Source organism: Otolemur garnettii, unplaced genomic scaffold (assembly GCF_000181295.1).
Source record: "Otolemur garnettii isolate 467f Iridium unplaced genomic scaffold, OtoGar3 scaffold00105, whole genome shotgun sequence".
Classification (NCBI taxonomy): Eukaryota; Metazoa; Chordata; class Mammalia; order Primates; family Galagidae; genus Otolemur; species Otolemur garnettii.
The window spans coordinates 3,052,790-3,074,434 of record NW_003852500.1 but is presented as its reverse complement, the minus strand read 5'-3'; the positions used below and the strand labels follow the sequence as shown (position 1 = coordinate 3,074,434).

The 21,645-nt window shown below is 49.7% G+C and overlaps 1 protein-coding gene across 1 annotated transcript; it reads left to right on the top strand.

The window, feature by feature from the left end:
- Positions 1–8,962: 8,962 nt before the first annotated feature.
- Positions 8,963–21,645, top strand: JAK3 (Janus kinase 3). Its single transcript, XM_023517212.1, has 24 exons — positions 8,963–9,066; positions 9,266–9,462; positions 9,866–9,989; positions 10,260–10,371; positions 10,474–10,619; positions 11,026–11,320; positions 11,699–11,821; positions 11,926–12,083; positions 12,535–12,646; positions 12,866–13,052; positions 13,612–13,739; positions 13,967–14,098; positions 14,797–14,881; positions 15,659–15,786; positions 16,465–16,597; positions 16,677–16,828; positions 16,974–17,124; positions 18,104–18,243; positions 18,319–18,508; positions 18,932–19,056; positions 19,218–19,390; positions 19,811–19,928; positions 20,160–20,270; positions 21,149–21,645. The coding sequence occupies exons 2-24, from the start codon at positions 9,279–9,281 to the stop codon at positions 21,254–21,256; spliced, it is 3,315 nt and encodes a 1,104-aa protein (XP_023372980.1). The 5' UTR covers positions 8,963–9,066; positions 9,266–9,278; the 3' UTR covers positions 21,257–21,645.

The window sequence follows — 21,645 nt, the reverse complement described above, 5'->3', positions numbered from 1 at the left end:
GTGAGCTGTGATGCAAGGGTGACATAGTAAGACTCTTGTCTCAAACACACACACACAAAGAGGGCTACAAAAATTAAACAACAGTATATACAGCATCATTCCTGAGAGACTCGATTGCTAAAAGGAACAGAGCTGAGTCCCAGAGGACTCTTGCTCCTGGGCTAAAAATACATGCAGCATGTTAGTGTACGAAATACTTTAGGCAACTGTAACACAATGGTATTTGTGTATCTAAACATAGCCAAACATGGAAAAGAAAGATACAGCAAACATAGCAGTATAAAGGATAAGAAATGGTACACCTGTACAGGACACTAAGTGTGAATGGAAGTTGCTCTGGGTGAGTCAGTGAGGGAGTGGTGAGTGGGTGTGAAGCCCTAGGACTTTACTGCGCACTACACTTAGGCTGCACTGAAATTATCTCTAAAACTTAAGTAATTGATCTATGAGGTTAAGACAGCTACCATGTGACTAGGCAAGAGAAATCTTTCAACGTCACTATAATCTTTTATTTATTTATTTATTTGAGACAGAGTTTTACTATGTTGCTCTCAATAGAGTGCTGTGGCATCACAGCTCACAGCAACCTCAAACTCTTGGGCTCAAGCAATTCTCTTGCCTTAGCCTCCCAAGTAGCTGGGACTACAGGTGCCCGCCACAATGCCTGGGTATTTTTGTTGTTGTTGTTGTTGTTGTTGTTGCAGTTGTCATTGTTGGTTAGCTGGCCTAGGCCAGGTTTGAACCCACCAACTTCAGTGTGTGTGGCTGGTGACATAACCACTGTGCTATGGGCGCTGAGCCTCAACGTCACTATAATCTTAAAGGACCATTGTCACATATATGATCTGTCCTTGATTAAAACATCTTTAAGTGGCACATGATTGTAGTAAATGCACATATTTAAAATGCACAACTTGCACTGTTTTAACAAATGTGTAAACCTGTGAAATCATCCCTACCGTCAAGGTCATGAGTGTATCCATCACCCCCAAGAGCTTAATGTGACCTTTGTGGAACCTTTCTTTCACCTTCATTCTCAGGCAACTCTTACTTGTTTTCTGTCATTACAGATTAGTCTGCATGTTCCAGAATTTTCTTTTTAAGTTTTGTCTTTGGCTTCTTTCACTTAGCATAATGATTCTGTTATTCCATGAATGCATGTACCTACAATTCATTCCCTTTTTTGCTGAAGAGTATTCCATGGCATGGCTGGACCACAATTTGTTCATCTATCCACCTGTGGATGAATATTTGGTTCATTTTCAGTTTAGGACTATTATGAATAAAGGTGTTATGAACATTTTCATTTATGAGTCCTTGTATAGATGTATGTTTTATTTTTTATTATTGTTATTTTTATCCTTTTAGGATAGAGATGGGGGCTTGCTCTGTCACCCAGCCTGAAATGCAGTCACATGATCATAGCTCTTGGACTCAAGCAATCCTCCTGCGTCAGCATCCTGAGTAACTGGGGCTACGGGCATAAACCCCCACACCTGACTAATTATACTTTTTGGTTTTTTTCCTTTTTAGAGACTTGAGTGAGTGGGGAGTGTCTCAATATGTTTCCTAGACTGGTCTTGAACTTCTGGCCTCAAGTGATCCTCCCAACTCAGCCTCCTGAGTCTCTCAGATTATAGGGATGAACCACTACACTCAGCCTAGAATATGTTTTAATTTTCTAAATGCTTGGGAGTGGGCTTGGTGCCTATACCTCAGTGGTTAGGGTGCTGGCCACATGCACTGGGACTGGTGGGTTTGAACCTGGCCCAGAGCCAGCTAAACAATGACAATGACAACAAAAAAGTAGCTGGACATTGTGGTGAGTGCCTGTAGTCCCAGCTACTTGGGAGGCTGAGGCAAGAGAATAGCTTAAGCCCAAGAGTTTGAGGTTGCTGTGAGCTGTGACAGCTGTGGTGAGTGCCTGTAGTCCCAGCTACTTGGGAGGCTGAGGCAAGAGAATAGCTTAAGCCCAAGAGTTTGAGGTTGCTGTGAGCTGTGATGCGATGGCACTCTACCAAGGGTGATGACATAGTGAGACTCTGTCTCATAAATAAATAAATAAGTGCCTGGGAGTGAACTGACTGAGTCATATAAGAATTCTATGTTTAATTTAATTTATGTATTGAGACAGAGTCCTCTCTGGCCTGAGTTAGAGTGTAGTTGTGTCATCATAGCTCTCTGAAACTCTCAAGGATTCTTCCTGCTTCAGTCTCCTGAGAAGCTGGGACTATAGGTGTTGGATACCGTGCCTAGCTAGGTTTTTTTTTTTTTTTGGTTGTTTTGTTTTGTTTTGTTTTGTTTGTAGAGACAAAGTCTCACTGTCACTCAGGCTGATCTCAAATTCCTGGTCTAAAGTTTTGTCTGTAAGGGCACTAATCATGTTTATGAGGGCCCCACTCTCATGATCTAACCACCTTCCAAAATGTCCCGTTTCCTAACACTATCATCTTCCAGGTTAGGATTTCACATATGAAATTTCAAGAGACACAAAAATACAGACCATAGCAGTATTTTATCTTTTTGGATGCTGCTACACATGAAATTAAAATTTTTTTATTTTTCAATTGTTTGCTGCTAGTATACAAAAATTCAACTGAATTTTGTATTGAATTCAATTTACTTTTAAACTTGTGACCATGCTATTTACTTAATTAGTTCTGGTAATTGTCTTATAAGTTCCCTTAGGTTTTTGACATAAATAACCATATTATCTGCATATAGTGATAGTTTTACTTATTGTTTTATTTAATTTAAGACAGGGTCTCACTATGTCACCTAGGCTGGGCTTGAACTCAACTAATCCTCTCACTCAGCCTACTAAATAGCTGGGACTACAGGTGCATGCCACTAAAACTGGCATCACCAGGCCAGGCAAGGTGGCTCACACTTGGAATCCTAGTACTCTGGGAGGCCAATGTGGGTAATTCACCTGAGCTTATGAGTTTGAGACCAGACTGAGCAAGAGCAAGATCCCAGCTCTAAAAATAGCAAGGTACTGTGTCAGGCACCCCTAGTCCCAGCTACTGGGGAGGCTGAGCCAAGAGGATTGCTTGAGCCCAGGAGTTTAAGGTTGCTGTGAGCTATGATGCCAAAACCCTCTATGGAGGGTGATAAAGTGAGACTCTGTCTCAAAAAACAAAACAAAATGAACAAAAAAACCTGGCAGCACCCACCTTATTTATTTTTCTTGTCATATTATAATAGGATTTCCAGAACAATGTTGAATAGAAGTGGTGAAAAGGGATACCCTTGTCTTGTTCTCAGTCTCAAGAGGAAACAATTCAGTTTTTCACCATCAAGTATAATATTACCTGTAATTTTTTTTGTTTGTTTTGAGACAGAGCCTCAAGCTGTCATCCTGGGTAGAGTGCGGTAGCATCACAGTTCACAGCAACCTCCAACTCTTGGGCTCAAACGAGTCTCCTGCCTCCACCTCCCAAGTAGCTAGGACTACAGGTGCCTGCCACAACGCCTGGCTATTTTTTGGTTGCAGTTGTCATTGTTGTTTGGTGGGCCCTGGCTGGATTCGTACCCGCCAGCTCAGGTGTATGTGGCTGGCACCTTAGCTGCTTGAGCCACAGGCGCCAAGCCAGTTTTTTTTTTTTTTTTTTTTTGTAAATGGTCTTTATCAGTTTGAGGACATTCCCATTTACACTTAGGTTGCTCAGTTTTTTTTTTAATCATGAATTTTTTTTAAGTGCAAGATGAAGTATAAATACAGAACACGTGAATGAGTTTTGAATTTTCTCAAATCTTTCAGGCATTGAAATAATCGTACGCTTTCACTCTGCTTTAAATGTTCATTTTATGAGTAAGGCCAATTACTTTTTTTCTGGATTTAAAAGCCATTTGCACGTTATTTCCTGTGATTTCTGGATTCATGTCCTATAATTTGTTGGCATTTTCTTACTTCTTTCTGGATGTTGTTTACATAGAAGGATTTTTTTTTTTATTCATGAATTCAACTTTATTTCCAGTTTCACTGGTTCATTCTTTGACTGTGTTTATTGGCTTTTTGCCAGCAGAACAAATTGAATGTTTGCACCACTGAAGGTCTCAATGTTTTCTGGGCAGATTCTGAGTTCTGCCTCCAGAACTTCCTTATGAAGTCTTTACCTTTACCGCACTCGACCCAGGATGACAGCTTGAGGCTCTGTCTCAAAACAAACAAAAAAAATTACAGGTAATATTATACTTGATGGTGAAAAGCCTTTACCTTTCTCTGGTACCACCCTTGTCCTCACCCCATTCTTGTCTTGCTCATTCTCAAAGTATTGTAGAAGCCATCATACTGGAGTTGTTAGTAACCTAGTTCTGGGAGGGCAGAAGCCTTAATCTCAGGGCCAGGAGCAGGAACATACATTTGTATTCCTCTCTGCAGAAGCCACCCAGGAAGTGAAAGAAAAATACTATAGCTAAGCTCCAACCCAGCACTTTCTGCCACAAGTCTGCTGTAGCTCTACTGAGCAGAAGACAATCTATACACTTTTCTCTCAACCTCTGAAGCCTTACCCATGCCTCCAAATCAGTCTAGTCCACTGGGTCCCTGCCACCTCATCCTTCTTGGGAACACTGTGAGGTCATCCAGTCTTTGCCTGGGCTCTTCCCTCTGCCAGAACTCCTCACATCCTCATCTTCTTAGGACACTTTCTGGCTATTCTCACTTGTGCTTGGATTTCAGTCACCTCCTCCAGGAAGCCTTCCCAGACCCAGTCATCTCTCTGAGCAACCTGGCCCCAGGAGCAACTGAAATAACTATTGGGTAATAGTTTATTTATTGCCTCTCCTGTATTGCACTGTCAGCAGCCCTGGGCAGGGACTAGGTCTGCCTTGTCCCCACTGCCCTGCACACATTTGGTGCCCAGTAAGAATCTGTGTGTGACTGAACCATTATAGTCAACAAAATAACGAAAGCCACTTTTGTGTCAGGGCTTGTGATGAGATTATAGAGATGAAAAAAAAATTTTTTTTTGAGATGGGGGTCTCACTCTATCACCCAGGGAGTACAGTATTGAGGTAACATCTCAGTGCACCCTCAAAATCCTGAGCTCAAGCAATCCTCCCACCTCAGCCTCCCAAGTAGGTGGGACCTTGCCTGGATAATCGTTCTTATTTTTTGTAGATATGGGGTCTCACAGTGTTCCCTAGGCTGCTGTTGAACTCCTGAATTCAAGAGATCCTTTTGCCTTGGCCTCCCAAAGTGCTGGGATTATAGGCTTTAGCTACCATGCCCAGCTGGAGAAGGCATCTTTAATCTATGACTGAAACTCTCCTTCCTGGGTTTTGGATCCTACTAAGAATGCTGTCCCAGGTCTCATCTCACCTGCGTGTTGCCCAACATTTTGTCTGTTCTGTTCCTGACAGCCTCTCTGCCCCATTATGGCCTCAATGTTAAATCATATCCTAGCAGCCCCTGCTTCAAAATCTTCTATAGCTTCAGGTTACTCTTAAGACAAAATCCACCCTCCTCCCAAGGACTCAGAGGTACCTCCATGATCTGGCCCCCTGCTGACTGCCTTCCCATTCCCTTCCTGCTCATCTAATCCTTGTACATGGCCTCCTAGCTGCTCTTCAAACTGCTGAGCTCACTCCATCCGTCCACTTGGCTCTCTCTGAGCCAGCTCTTTGTCCTGCTCCAGGTCTGACCTTCCTTTGTGCCTGTTCCATCACCCTGGCTTTCTTTGTTACCCATGATGATTTGGATTGTTCTTTTGTTAATTGTCTCCTGAGCTAGCTGGGTCATTTGGTTTACTAAGGCTGGGCCCAGGGCACCACACACAAAAAGTGGGTCATTATATCTTCCCAAGTATACAGGAGAAAAAAACTCACTTTGTCTACTTTCCCTGCCTCCTTGGGTCGCAAATCTAGGTCTGTTCCATCCTCTGCGTATGAAATTAGTTTCACTGGGTGCCCAAACCACACATGCTGCAGATGGGTAAAGTGAGGCAACAGGGGGCTGGGCCCTGATAACTCCATGTGACCTGGGTCCTCCTTCGTGCTATCTTCTCCGTGGTCCCTACATTCGGCCCTACCACTTGGGTTTTGAGTCTCCAGAATCCTGTCTGAGCAGGGCCGCTGCTGCAGGGGCTTCCAGAACTTCCTGCCCCTCCCTGGCCGAGCCCTTAGTTCTCCCCGCCCCCATCTCCCACAGGGCCCTGACTTTCGGTAAATGACAGTGGTTCAGGAAACCAAGGGGCCCACACAGGAAGGAGCAGAGTGGGACTTTCCTCTTGCTGCCTCCCTGCTCTGCCTTCCTGTCATCGGCCCAGGGTCCCCACCTGCCAGGTAAGAGCTGGCGGTGCCACATAGCTCTGGCCAGGCACTGGGGGTGGACACTAGTGGGCAGGCAGGGATGGCAGAGCTGGTGGCGGGTACTACAATGGCAAAGGCGAGTTCGCCTTCCATCCCAACGAGGAAAGCTGCAAGGGAGATAAGAACTGGGACTCATCTCCGGTGAATGCTACTCTATCGGAGTCTTAGCTACCTGAAGCATAAAACGAGACCCAAAATTCCCAGACCACTGCCACTGAAAGTCATTGCGCATGCGCAAGGAAAGTGGCTGCAGGAGATCCGGGTGAGAAAGTTCCCAGGTCCAACCTTCCTAGTCTCTGGGGCTGAAAGACAGAATGCTCAAAGCACCCGGGATAGAGGACTTAAGATGTTAAATCCGGCGCCTTTAGACAAACTAAGGCTTAGAGGGAAAAAAAAATTTAAGGGGCATTTTCTGGGCCCCAATACCACCTCTGACTTTTGCCTTTTTTACTTCCAATATTTAAAGAATCGTGTTTCTTGAAGATTTATTTTACGGCCAGATGCAGTGGCTCCTGCCTGGAATCCCAACACTTTGGGAGGCCAATGTGGGAGGATAACTTGAGATCAGGAGTTCGAGACCAGCTTGGGCAACATAGTGAGACCCTTCCATCTCTATTTTAAAAAAAATTAAGAAATTAGCTGAGCATCGTGGCCGGCACCTGTAGTCTCAGCTACCTGGGAGGCTGAGGTGGGAGAATCACTTGATCCCAGGAGTTGGAGGCTACAGTGAGCTAGAATGCTACTGGGAAAAATAAGAGGACAGGATGTGTGATTTCGTTTATAGAAAAGACAAAACCAGGCAACCTCAGCTTGGTGTTAGAATCACAAGAGGGGGTCACCTCTGTGGTGTGTGATTGGGGTCCCCCAGTGTTCCTGGAGGCTGGAAATATTCCAATTCTTGGTCTGGGCACTGGAGACTCTTGGAAATATTATCTTCTGCATGACTTCCCTTCCTATGGTAATCACTACACCACCGTGCCAAGTGACCTTCCTGTCTTGCTTAACAGTCATTTGTGAAGCACTCACTGGGCACATGACAAAGATTATACCAGCTATACAGATTAAACATGGGCTTGGGCTGGGCTGGACTCAGCAAACCACCTCACTGAAATTAGTGAGGAATGAGCCCATTTCAACAACTGGGAAAGCTGAGTCATAGGGATTCTTGTCACTGAGGCCAAATGGCCCAACTATGATGGGGCTGAGATTTAAATCCAGAGCTTGGGCTCTACACTCACCCCCTGCAGGAGGATTATATTCTAGGTGTGTTAAAGCCTCATTAATGCTGTCCCCTACCCCACACTGCGGGTATTATTTTGGAACAGATTTTCTCTTTTTTTGTTTTTCCTTTTTCTCTTCTCTTCTTTTCTCTTCTCTTCCTCTCCTCTCCCTCCATCCCTCTTTTCTTCCCTTCCTCCCTCCCTCTCTTCCTTTCTTTCTTTTTTAAGAGATAGCGTGTTTCCTAGGCTGGAGTGCAGTGTTGCAATCATAGCTCATTGAAGCCTCCAATTCCTGGCCTCAAACAATCCCTCCCACTCAGCCTCCCAAGTAGCTGTGACTACAGGCATGCACCATTATGCCTGGCTAATTTTTTTTTTTTTTTTTGAGACAGAGTCTCACTTTGTCACCCTCGGTAGAGTGCTGTGGTGTCACAGCTTACAGCAACCTCCAGCTCTTGGGCTTAGGCAATTCTCTTGCCTCAGTCTCCCGAGTAGCTGGGACTATAGGCACCCACCACAACGCCTGGCTATTTTTTTGTTGCAGTTTGGCTGGGGCAGGGTTCGAACCAGCCTTGGTATATGGGGCGGGTGCCCTACTCACTGAGCCATAGGCGCCGCCCCAACATTCTCTTTGGATCTTCATTTAGAAGATCCACTGAGATCTTCTTTTCCACTGAGCTTGAAACCCCACCCCTTGCCTCATCCAGCGGAGGGCTCCTGAGCTCTAAGTCCCCCCATGGTGAAAGAGCTTCAGGTTGGGAGGCACAGTTGGGGGGTGGGAAGCAGGGGAGTGGTTTCCTCTTGGGCTCATACCATGGGTAAGTTTCCTGCTGTGAGGGCCCTAGAGGGGCCTAAGGAAGATGCTGTTTGGGGCAGGGCTGAATAGAGGAGTAAAGGAGGGGACAGAGAGAACTAGATTGTTGTTAGCTTAGTCTTCAGACTGAACCCCCCCACAGGGCATGCATCACATTAGGTGCAGAACTTCCAGCCCCAGTTTCAGATGGGCTTCAGGCTCCCAAGACCACAGAGTATGACTAAATCATACTATTTAACCAATGTTAAATAGTTAAATCATACTATTTAACCAATGATATTAAACCATTGCTATCCTAAATCCCAATAGGTACTGTCAGCATCCATTCTGCCTCCTGGTCAGGCAGATCTGTGTATCTGTGATCAATTGCTCATGCCTGACTGGGGCACCCACTAGGCTAGTTGGGGGGAGATACAGAGCAGTGTTTTTCAACCTTTTTTTATCTCATGGCACACTTGAACCTATAGTTAACTTTCCACAGCACACTTAAATTATGTTGATCACAAAAAAAAAAATGAATAAAGAAAATAATATACTTACTATGCTTTTAACTTCTTTTGAAAATAATTTAACTGATGATCTTTAAAAATTTTGCAGCACACCTAAGATCCTCTCACAGCACACCAGTTGAAAATCACTGATAGAGGCTGCAAGTTGACTGGAGATATCTGCCTTGGTCACAACAAAGATAGTTGGTGTTAGTTCACATAAATCCAGGTACGGAATATTCTCCAGTCCCCAACACAGCTCCCCACTCACCTTGCACACTCAGCTCCCTCTCCTGATTCTGTTTTTGTCCATCTTGGAAAGTGTCTCTGTTCCTGCCTCCCTTCCTCTTTCTCCAGCACTCTCCTCCACCCCAGATGTTCTAGCCCCTCTGGCTGGGACTGAGGGAATGTCTCTCTCTGTGCCCCAGGCAGGTTGCACTCATGGCACCTCCAAGTGAGGAGACACCCCTGATTCCTCAGCGCTCCTGCAGCCTCTCATCCTCAGAAGCAGGTGCCCTACATGTGCGGCTGCCTGCTCGGGGCCCTGGACCACCCCAGGGCTTATCTTTCTCCTTTGGAGACCACTTGGCTGAGGAGCTGTGCGTGCAGGCTGCCAAGGCCAGTGGTGAGTGTGTCTTTGGAGGAGTGGGCCAGAGAGACGTATAGGGCTGTAGAGGGCCCATATTGAGAGCTGAAACAGTTGCCTGCAGGAATCAACTTTGGAGCTGGGACTTTAGGGGATGAGTAGGAGTTTGGCAATAGAGAAGAGTGCATAGGGTGGGCAGTTGAGGCAGAGGAAATGGTCTGTGCAAAGACTCAGAAATGTGATGGCACATAAGTGGAATAGCTAGTCATCTCTTAGAGATAAAGCATATGATGGCTTCTCTCCTGAGGGCAATGCAGAGCTCCAGAGTGTGTGTGAGCAGGGGTAGGACACTATCAGAGCTGAAGGTGAGGCTGCATAGGGGTGACCCTGGCAGCCATGTGGGGGATACTCAGGAGGGAGCTGATGGAACTGTCCCTTGTAGGTATCCTGCCTGTGTACCACTCCCTCTTTGCCCTGGCCACAGAGGACCTGTCTTGCTGGTTCCCTCCAAGCCACATCTTCTCTGTGGAGGATGCAGGCACCCAAGTCCTGGTCTACAGGCTCCGGTAGGAAGTGCCCCTAACCTCCAGCGATTGTACGATTTTATCATCTCCTTGCATCTTGAGGTGCCCCCCTCCCAGAGAGGGTATAATCACTGCCCATTCACAAATGAAGAGACTGAGAGCAGACAGGGTGGGTCTCTGGCCATAGATCACACAGCAAATTAATGGCACAAGCTGGGCTAAGTCTTCAGCAGAGTCTCCTCTCAACACATCCTCTCACTCCTGCTGGGGCTGGGTTGCCCCTTCACTCCAGGGTTCTCTCCTTTCTCATAGCTTTTACTTCCCCAACTGGTTTGGACTGGAGAAGTGCCATCGCTTTGGACTACGCAAGGATTTGGCCAGTGCCATTCTTGACCTGCCAGTCCTGGAGCACCTCTTCGCCCAGGTGGGAGTCTCTGTGGGTCTCCACCAAGGGGGAAGGATCTGTACAGCATCAGGGCTGATGGTTGGGTGGCCTTGGCTAATGCTTCCTGTGGCCAATCCCCAGCACCGCAGTGACTTGGTGAATGGGCATCTCCCCGTGGGCCTAAGCCTCAAGGAGCAGGGCGAATGTCTCAGCCTGGCGGTACTGGACCTTGCCCGGATGGTTCATGAACAGGCCAAGCGCCCTGCAGAACTGCTGAAGACCATCAGGTGAAGACCTTTGGGCTGTGAGGTCCGACTTCTGCCTGGGAATGAGCAAATATGGGCTCCCTTGGGCTTTGACAGGGCCCAGCCATTTCCCCCAGCCATGGGACTCCCCTACAAGCAAGCGAGCCTGCAGTGAGTGCAGGTGACCCAGGACCTTCCATGCAGCCAGCCCCCCATGGAAGCTCCAGCAGTAAAGAGGTCCCACCTCCTGCCCCTGAAAATTCTGTGGTGTCCCTCTTCGACCTATGGGTGCCAACGGCCTTCCCTCATACTGAGGTTCTGTTCCCACGCGTGCCCCTGAATGAGAGTCCGTATGTTCCTCGTGGCCCTACTGAGATCTCATTCCAGCCCCTCGGCTAAAACCTGGCTTTGCGCTGAGAGCCAGCTCCTTCTCTCCCCAACCCTGCAGCTACAAGACTTGCCTGCCCCCAGCCCTGCGCGAAATGATCCAGGGCCTGAGCTTCGTGACGCGGCGGCGCATTCGGAGGACTGTGAGCAGGGCCCTGCGTCGCGTGGCAGCCTGCCAGGCTGACCGGCACTCACTCATGGCCAAGTACATCATGGACTTGGACCGGCTGCATCCAGCCGGGGCCGCCGAGACCTTCCACGTGGGCCTCCCCGGGGCCTCTGGTGGCCAGGATGGTCTGGGACTGCTCCGCGTGGCTGGTGACAGTGGCATCGCGTGGAGCCAGGGAGAAGACCAGGTACTGGCCGGCGCTGGGGTGGGGAGTGTAGGGGGGTGGAGTCTAGGGGAGGGAACAATTGAGGGATGGGGAAACGGGCGGGGCTTAAGGAGGGCCGGCTGAGCTAGGGGGATGGACTTAAATGGGCGGGGCTTAAGGAGGGCGGAGAATGGGAGAATTGGGGGGTTCAGGAGAAGCCAGCTGAGCTAGGGGGATGGACTTAAATGGGCGGGGCTTAGAAGGAGGGCGTGGGAGGGAGGGTGGGGATCATGGAGGGGCGGGGTTTGGCAAGGGAGAGTAATAGGGATGCGGATGAGTGTGGCTGAGAGGCGTGGGGTTTATAGGCGTGGGTTGGTGGGATGGCTCTTGACCCTCTGCCTCAACTGTTCTCTTTCCTAGGTCTTCCAGCCTTTCTGCGACTTTCCAGAAATCATAGACATTAGCATCAAGCAAGCTCCACGCGTTGGTCCAGCTGGGGAGCACCGCCTAGTCACTGTCACTAGGACAGACAATCAGATTCTGGTGGGTGTAGGACCCCATCCCCTCCCGCCTGCCCCCGAGGTCGGGGACTCTGGACAGGCGCCCTCGGGTTGAACTGGATGCTAAAATTGGTCTTTGCCTTACAGGAGGCCGAGTTTCCCGGGCTACCTGAGGCGCTGTCCTTCGTGGCACTCGTGGACGGCTACTTTCGGTTGACTACTGACTCCCGGCACTTTTTCTGCAAGGAGGTTGCACCGCCACGACTGTTGGAGGAGGTGGCTGAGCAATGCCACGGCCCCATCACGTAAGTATATTCCCCCCTACCTCATGCCTGTCCCTCGCGACCACGCAGAGATCACTGTCCTCTGGAAGTCTCAGTGTCCTCACTTTTCAGGACACCTGGACAGGGGTCAAGTGCTCAACCGGCGCCTGGGGCATAATCAGTGCTCAGTGAGGCTAGTTCTCCCCCTGCTGCCCAGGGCAGCCACTCTTTTCCCTCTGGCCCCTGGGGTCCCAGGGCTATTCCCTGGAGGTGGATGAGCCGCCCAGCATCACCTATAGCCTCTTATTTAATCAAAGAGAGGCCAAAACTTTTGACTGATTTTATAAATAGTGGGGAGAGGGGTGTTAGCTGGTAAAGACCTTAAGGCTCCAGAGGGACCAGAATTTAAACCAGCACACTCTCTCTCTCTTTCTTTTTCTCTCTCTTCCCTTCTTTCACTCTCTTCTCTGTTCCCTCCCCTCTTTTTCCATAGTCTGGATTTTGCCATCCACAAGCTTAAGACTGCAGGTGCACGTCCTGGCTCCTACGTTCTCCGTCGCAGCCCACAAGAATTCAACAGCTTCCTCCTCACTGTCTGTGTCCAGGTCAGTGCATTGCTAGGGTAGAAGAGAGCTTTCTGGAGGAGGTGATATTTGAGTTGAGACCTGAATAATGTGTCAGCATTTGGTCCCTGAAGAACATGAGGGGAAAGATATTCCCATTAAAGGGAACAGCTAATGCAAAGGCCTGGAGATTGGAATGATCTTGTGGTGCTTTAGAAAGAAAGGGAAGCACTCCCACTCAGGAATCATTCCACTTTGCAGACCCCTCTTGGCCCTGACTACAAGGGCTGCCTCATCCGGCGAGACTCCTCAGGAACCTTCTCCCTGGTTGACCTTGGCCGACCCTACAGTAGTCTTAGAGAGCTCCTAGCAGCCTGCTGGGATGGTGGGCTGCACGTAGATGGGCTTGCACTGACCCTCACCTCCTGCTGTACCCCTAGACCTAAAGGTAAGCCCACCCTCTCTCCTGAGCTGAGCAATTGACTTTTCATGTCTGTGACAATTCCTGTGTCAAGTGGAAGAAACTGCAGATCCATGTGGTTTAGGAAAGAAAAGGTGATCTATTGGCTTGGGTTAGAGTGTAAACTTAAGGTGCGATTAGATCCAGAAACAGCTGGCTCTGAGTCATGTCACTAGAGTTTAGTTTCTTTCCATCGCTCACTTCTTCTGGGTCAATTTCATTCTTAGACAAACCCCATCAACAAGATAATTCTGCATGTGAGTTCTGCAGAATTTCCCAGAATCCCCCTCAGGACTGAGCTCCTGGTTGCCCACAGTGCCATCTGCTTATTGGGGCTCCCTGCAGGGATCCTTCCCTTTCTGTTTTATGTCCTCAATACCTATGTGGGGGCTTCCTGGTGTCTCCTTTCAAATAAACTACAAGCCTTGGAGTCCTCACTTCAGGGTCTGCTCCTGGGGGCACTCCAAACTAAGGCAAGGAGTGAACTAACCCTTGGGGACTTTTCATCTCTGACCTCTGGTTTCTCTTCCCACTCCTCTCCCCATAGAAAAGTCCAACCTGATTGTGGTCCGGAGGGGTTGCAGTTCACCCACATCATCCCTTGTTTATCCCCAATCCCAATACCAGCTGAGTCAGATGACATTTCACAAGATCCCTGCCGACAGCTTGGAGTGGGTAAGGGGCCCCAAGAAATGGGAGTACCTCAGACTGGGGTCCAGAGACTTAGATCTATATCCACCTCTGGTGTGTAGCCTCAGGCATATGGTACAATCCTCCTTGGCCTCTGTCTTCACATCTGTAAAATGGAGCTAGCACCTATGTCTTCCTTGGGCCAGGGACAGGGGCTAGGATACTAAAGGAACTTCCTCACTGGCATCTCTTAATGTCTTCTCACCCGCCAGCATGAGAATTTGGGCCATGGTTCCTTCACCAAGATTTACCGGGGTTGCCGCCATGAGGCTGTAGATGGAGAGGCCCGAGAAACAGAGGTGCTGCTGAAGGTTATGGATGTCAAGCACAAGAACTGCATGGAGGTGAGCGGGTTGGAGACGAGACATTTTGGGTCAGGACTGGCTGGAGATAGCCTGTGGATTCAGAGAAATTTATAACACATAGAGTTTTGAAACAACAGAGGTGTAGCCACGGCCTCACTGAACCATAAACTATGAAAGGATCAAGGAATTCAGATGCAAACAGGAAATACAACAGATAGAGGAAACAGCCAGTACAAAGGTCCTGAGGCAGGACTGAGCCTGACAGGTTTAAGGAGTAGTTAGAAGGCCAATTGGCTGAAGAGGAGGAAGCAAAGAAGAGGAGAGAGGCTGGACCACACGGTGGAAGGCTTGAGCCTTCTCAATCCCCAAATCCCCAAATCTTCCACCTATATCTGAGAGACTTGAGGTAGACTATTGTGGGACTTCCATCCCCCATCAGAAAATTGTAATGGGGGTGGTGCCTATGGCTCAGTGAGTAGGGCACTGGCCCCATATACCAGAGGTGGTGAGTTCAAACCCAGCCCTCGCCAAAAACTGGAAAAAAAAAAAAACCCCCTTGTTTTGGGGGTTATTAACTTTAAAAAAAAAAGAAAATTGTATTGTTTAGCCTTGTGTGCACTCATGTTGGATAGTGCCTCCTCCTGAGGCTGGTTTGCGAGCTCCAAGTTTGGGATCCTTGGTCTGATCCTGGAGTGAGAGGAATCTATGTATCTTCTTTCCCTTCCCACCTTCCCTAGTCATTCCTGGAAGCAGCAAGCTTGATGAGCCAAGTGTCATACCAGCATCTCGTGTTGCTCCATGGCGTGTGCATGGCTGGAGACAGTGAGACCCGCCCCCCTGCACCCCACCCCTTCCTTTCTCAAGTCCAGGCTGCTCTTCCTATACATGGCAGCATCAACAATACACCGAGCCCAGCCTGGATGGGGCCCAATGTCCCTCAGAGTCCATCATCCTATACTCATATGTCTCACTTACCACCCCTTGGGCAGTAGGTACGGGTTCCTACCAGTAGCAGGCCCCAGCATTATCTCAAATCAGACAAACTTGGATTTCCAGTCTCATTCTGCAGCTTTGCACAGGGCATATAACCTTTCTAAGCTTAATTTCATCATTTCAGTTCACCAGTTATTTATCAGGAGTCCAGTAAGTCCTAGGTGCTGGGCGGAGTGTAGAATATGACAAGCAGGCCATAATGAGGTGTAAACAGGGTGATACGGGTGATCAGCAAGGTGGCTGGTCCAGTCTGGGGCTCAGGCAGTGCTTCTAGGTAGGCAAGGACACATCTGAGCTGGAAGGGCCAAAGTGAGTATGAATTAGGGAAGAGAAGGAAGAGGGGTGTTTTAGGTAGAGGACACAAAACATGCAAAGGTTTGAAAGTGAGATATAGAGAGTGCTCAGCACCTTTCAGGCATTTCAAGCAAATAATTCAGAGGTGGGAGATAGGGAAGAGGAGGGGTGAGGATGGGAGTAATGGAGGGGTAGGGAAAGGAGCAGCCAGACTAGAGAATTTGAGAGACTCCCAAGGGCGGAGTGGGGCAAAGCCTATTGAGCACAAGTGCAATTCCACCTCCCAACCCTACCATTCCCTTTAACCACCAGGCACCATGGTGCAGGAATTTATATGTCTAGGAGCGATAGACACATATCTGCGCAAGCGTGGCCACCTGGTGCCAGCCAGCTGGAAGCTGCAGGTGATCAAACAGCTGGCCTATGCCCTCAACTATCTGGTGCGTGCTCCTTTGCCTACTCCACCCTCCATTCACTGGGAAAGAAGGCTTCCTCTGGGTGGAAGGGGAATTGGTAAGGGACTCTGTAGCATGGTTAGGAGTTTGGTAAGAATGCAAGTGGAGGGCAGGTATGAGAATACTAGAAGGGAACCACTGGTTATCCATGCATGTCCGGAGGAGTAGTGAATGATAGAGCTGGGAAGGTGGAAAGGCTTCCTAGAAGAGGGACCACTGGAGTTTGAGCCTTGACAGTTGAGTAGGAGTTCATCAAAAGGAGAAAGGATGAAAGGCATGTCAGGAAACAGCTTGGGCAAAGGCTTGCAGGCTAGATAGTTGTACACCTGGGTACTCATCAAGCAGTTCAACTGGCAGGAGACCAAGGTGGGGAGGTGTAGAAGAGAAGCTTATGGGAAGACTGAATAAGAGCCATGAGCACTGTATTGGGGAGATTTGCCTTTGTCTCAAAGGCAGTGGGGATCCAAGGTGTGGGGGATAACATTTGAGAAGGGAGGGGATACAGATCCGCATAAAGTAAGAAAGGATGCTAGGAATCCAGGGAGGATGCTGGAGTTTGTTTGAGCAGTACTAGGTGGGCTTAGATGGATGTATAGGAGTTTTCTGAACAAATATTTATTCATCAAACCCTCCCTGGTATTTCTCTATGCCTGGCCCACTTAGGAGGACAAAGGTCTCCCCCATGGCAATGTCTCAGCCCGGAAGGTGCTCCTGGCTCGGGAGGGGGCTGATGGGAGCCCTCCCTTCATCAAGCTGAGTGACCCTGGGGTCAGCCCCACTGTATTAAGCCTGGAAAGTAAGTGACTAGAAGTGAAGGAGGGAGGGGCCTAGGAGGGCCTAGGAGTGGATTCCTGACCCCATCCCTGCTCCTTCAGTGCTCACTGACAGGATCCCCTGGGTGGCCCCTGAATGTCTCCAAGAGGCCCAGACACTTGGCCTGGAAGCTGACAAGTGGGGCTTCGGTGCCACAGTCTGGGAAGTATTCAGTGGGGTCACAATGCCCATCAGCACCCTGGATCCTGCCAAGGTTAGAGCACTCCACCTAATATTGGTCTTGAGAACCTCTGCTTTGACAGAAGGTTGATGAAGTCCGGTTTGGGGGAGGTTGGGTGGGTCTTGTGGAGCCTCCTGAGGGTGGATTGGGGGTGATCAGCCCCTCCTCCTGCTCTCAGAAACTTCAGTTTTATGAGCAACGGCAGCAGCTGCCAGCCCCCAAGTGGACAGAGCTGGCCTTGCTGATCCAGCAGTGCATGGCCTATGAGCCAGACCAGAGGCCCTCATTCCGAGCCGTCATCCGTGACCTCAACAACCTCATCACTTCAGGTGCCCACTGGGCCAGGCCGGGTGGGCAGGGATGCCATGTCATATTGGGGTCAATGGGAGGAGTATGTTTTGCCTGCAGAACCCACCCTGTGTGTCTGGCAAGATTGGGGTGGTTAGCGATTGTAATAGTTAGCATGAGCTCTGATAGTTGCTATAACAAACAGGTCCCTTGGCTTAAAGGTTCAACATGGTGGTATTTAGTTTGGTTTAGTTTTGTGTGTGTGTGTGAGAGAGAGACAAGGTCTTGTTTTGTTGCCAAGGTTGGAGTTCAGTGGCATCATCACAGCTCACTGTAGTCTCAAACTCCAGGGCTCAAGTGATCCTCTTGCCTCAGCTGCCCATGGCCCATGTAGCTGGGACTACTGGCATGTGCCACCATGCCCAACTCATTTATAATTTTTTTGTAGAGACAGGGTCTTGATATGTTGCCCAGGCTGGCCTTGTATTCCTGACATCAAGTAATTCTTCTGCCACAGCTTCCCAAAGTGCTGGGATAACAGGTGTGAGCCACTACACCCAGCCTGATATTTAGTTCTTATTTGATGAAGGTATTCACGTCCACCAGAACCTCTCACTTTGTGGTTCCAACCTACCCCATGGTGTTGGGTCCCTATTAGATCCTCTGCAGACAGAGAGAGTGTGGAGGGCTCTATGCTAAGTTTCCATAGGTCAGAACCGGAGAGGCACCCGCATGTCTCACCCATCAGCCTGTGACGTGACCACACCTCATAGCAGTAGAACTCAGGAGATGCAATCTCACCATGTTCCTCCATCTCCATAGCCATGTGGAGTTGCACAGGGTGTGTACTGCACAAGGAGGGTGCCTTTTTTCAATCCCCACAAGGTACCCTTTGGCTTGCAATGGTCCTGCCATAATGCACAGAGAGGGTAAGTGTGCAGATTGAGGTTACACAGCAAATCAGCTCAGGAGCAGGGTCCAGGAGACGGACTGCTCACCACTTCCCATGTACACCCCCAGATTATGAGCTCCTCTCAGACCCCACACCTGGTGCCCTGGCACCCCGTGATGGGCTGTGGAATGGTGCCCAACTCTATGCCTGTCAGGACCCCACAATCTTTGAGGAGAGACACCTCAAGTACATCTCACAGCTAGGCAAGGTGAGGTGAAGTGGGCTGGGCTGGGTGGGTAGGGGAGCACCTAGGCATGTGGACACCAGCTCTGCCATCCCTCAGGGCAACTTTGGCAGTGTGGAGCTATGCCGTTATGACCCGCTGGGTGACAACACAGGCGCCCTGGTGGCTGTGAAGCAGCTGCAGCACAGCGGGCCAGACCAGCAGAGGGACTTCCAGCGGGAGATTCAGATCCTCAAAGCATTGCACAGTGACTTTATTGTCAAGTACCGTGGTGTCAGCTATGGCCCTGGTAAGTCAACTGCCAGAGGATAAACCAAGGCCTATGGGTGCTTTGTGAAACATGTCCTCATCCTCCTGCATTGTCATTTTGGGTGGGGTGGAACCATCAGGGCTGTCGTGAACATACTTGCTTATCCACATTCAGACAAGCCATGGGTTCAAATCCTGACTCCACTCCTTAGCAGCTGGACAATTTAACCTCTCTGAGCCTCAGTTTCCCCAGCTGAAAAGTGGGTCCATATGATATTAAAATGAATATATTGTGGAAGGTGCTTAAGAGTTATCACAATAAGTGTCTTTGTCCCCGTTCCCATTTTACAGACAGCAACAATGAGGTCTGTAGGGCCAGGAGGTCCCACTGTGAATGGGGTGGGGGAAAATGAAGGGCGTAGTCAAGACTGGGCCCTGCGGTGACACCTTGCGCCTCCTCCAGGTCGTCAGAGCCTGCGGCTGGTCATGGAGTACCTGCCTAGCGGCTGTCTGCGCGACTTCTTGCAGCGGAACCGCGCCCGCGTGGACTCCAGCCGGCTGCTTCTGTACGCCTCCCAGATCTGCAAGGTGTGAGGCGGGCGTGAGAGAATGGAGGATGAGTCTGTTACCGGGTTAGGCTTGGGGTCTGGGCTGGGGTTGGGGCTTGGGATTAGATGACAAGTCAGACTTGGGGTACCTGTTGGATCATCTTGGGATCCCTCTGCATGTTCACCCCACCCGGGAAGCAGGGCATGGAGTACCTGGGTTCCCGCCGCTGTGTGCACCGCGACCTGGCCGCCCGGAACATCCTAGTGGAGAGCGAGGCGCACGTCAAGATCGCCGATTTTGGCCTGGCCAAACTGCTGCCACTCGACAAAGACTATTACGTGGTCCGCGAGCCGGGCCAGAGCCCCATCTTCTGGTGGGTACCAACACTGGGGACCCGCTCTTTCTCACGTCTTGGCTCCGCTCCAGCCCTTGCCTCGCCCCCTCAGAACACAAGCCCCGCCCCTTTCCGCAGCCTTGGGCTGGTCCCAGCCCCGCCCTTTCCCAGCTCGGCCGGCCTTAAACCTTTCTAGTTTCACTCAGCGTTCTGGTCACGCCAATTCCCTCGGTCCTGGCTTCATCCTGTCCCTGCCCCCAAATCTTGCCCCGCCCCCCACAACCGTGGCTCTACAGGCATGTCACAGTATTGGTAGAATCCACTAATCTCACAGACTCCGGGGCCCGGACCCACCCTCTCACAGCGTCCGTACACCCTGACTAGTTACCCATTCCAAGGCTACCTCCTTCCTGTCCTTTGTCCCACCCTTGCGTCTGAAGAACTTCCTATCTTCGCCAGGTACGCCCCTGAGTCCCTCTCGGACAACATCTTCTCCCGCCAGTCAGACGTCTGGAGCTTCGGGGTCGTCCTGTACGAGCTCTTCACCTACAGCGACAAAAGCTGCAGCCCTTCGGCTGTGAGTCCAGGGACCCCTAGTGTCCAAACTCCATCTTGCCCGGGACTGCGTCCTCTTCAGTAGCTTGGGATCACCTAGTCCCGCTATCATAGGCCCTTCCCTCTGTCCTGGCTCCATCTTGTCCCCGCAGGGACGACCCTCCTTCACCATGCTGACCCTCACCAAAGGCAACCCCTCCTCTCTTCATCACAGAGGACCCCTCCCCCAAGGGTTTCTTTCTGTTGGCCCCAGGAGTTCTTGCGGATGATGGGATGTAATCGAGATGCCCCTGCCCTCTGTCGCCTCCTGGAACTACTGGAGGAAGGTCAGAGGCTGCCAGCGCCTCCTGCCTGTCCTGTTGAGGTGAGTGCTGCAGGCCCTCCTCGGTTCCCCAACCTATAGATTTGGCTGGGATCTCAGGCAAGCTAGCTGAAAGTAAAGGCTAGAGTGTGAAGCTGAACGCGATACTGGCCTTGACTTGGCTGCTCTTTCCTTGTGTGGCACGTCACAAATGCTTTCAGGGGAGCCTCAGTCTGCCCATTTCCACAATGAGAATCATAGTACCTTATAGGGTGGGGAAAGATCATGTTAATTAATACCTATGATTGCTCAGCTCAGAACAAGGCACATAGCGCCCCATAAATGGTAGTGACTCTCAGGATTTATAACCATCACTTTCGTGAAAGTGTCTGTCATGTGCCTGGTCATTCATAAATTCATTCCATTCACAAACAAGTATTGAATGCCAATTATGTGCACTAGGGACCTAGCTCAGAGAGAACAGATTCAACCCTGTCCTCGCAGTAACCAGTAGAAAGGTAATAAGAACATTCTGGTAGGGGGAAAGGGTGGGATGGGGTGGTTGAGGAGGGCCTCTCAGAGGAGTGATGCCTGAAGGAGAAGGAAGAGGAGCCCACCTATGAGTAAAGCTGCGAAGTGATTCCCAGCAGAGGACACAGTAGATGCAAAGACCCTGAGGCAGTAATCAACTTGGTGCCTTTAAATGATAGTGAGATGAAAGCCTATATGACTGCATGTGACCAATGACAAGGGAGGTTGGAGGGATGAAATGGAGGGAGGGGTTGAGATTTTGTTGATTTTATTCTAAGGTCCATAGGGAGCCATGGGAGGTTGTGGAGCAAAGATGGAGTGGAATCTAGTTTGTGTTTTAAAACTGTGAATGAGAGTCAGGTCCTTCTGCCAGCTCCGTCACGACTCTATTTTCTTCCCATCCCCTTCAGGTTCACGAGCTCATGAAGCTGTGCTGGGCTCCTAGCCCACAGGATCGGCCATCATTCAGTGCCTTGGGCCCCCAGCTAGATGTACTGTGGAGCGGAAGCCGGGGATAGCACCTGGGGGTGTGAACAACTCTTACTCCGTGTGATTTTAATAGCTCCTGCATACAAACTTCTAAATTTGGTCTTTATTAACTGGCTGTGTGTATGAGATCTTAGGTAGGGAGGTGCCCCTCTCTGGCCTGAGAGGTCTCATGAGAGTCCCTTGCTTCAGGGACACCCCCATGTGACAAATGATAGTACAATTGGGGGCTCCTCTGGCCTATGGAGCAGCCCAGTGGCCTTTGGAATTTGTAAAGATTCAAGACAGATGAGTGAGTACGGCTTCCTTTGGAACCAAAGGACCAAATTTAAGCCCCTCCTATTGTCCCATCCTCCAAGTGTTCTTTTTCTTTTCTTTTTTAAGAGACAGGGTCTTGCTATATTGCCCAGTCTGGCCTCCA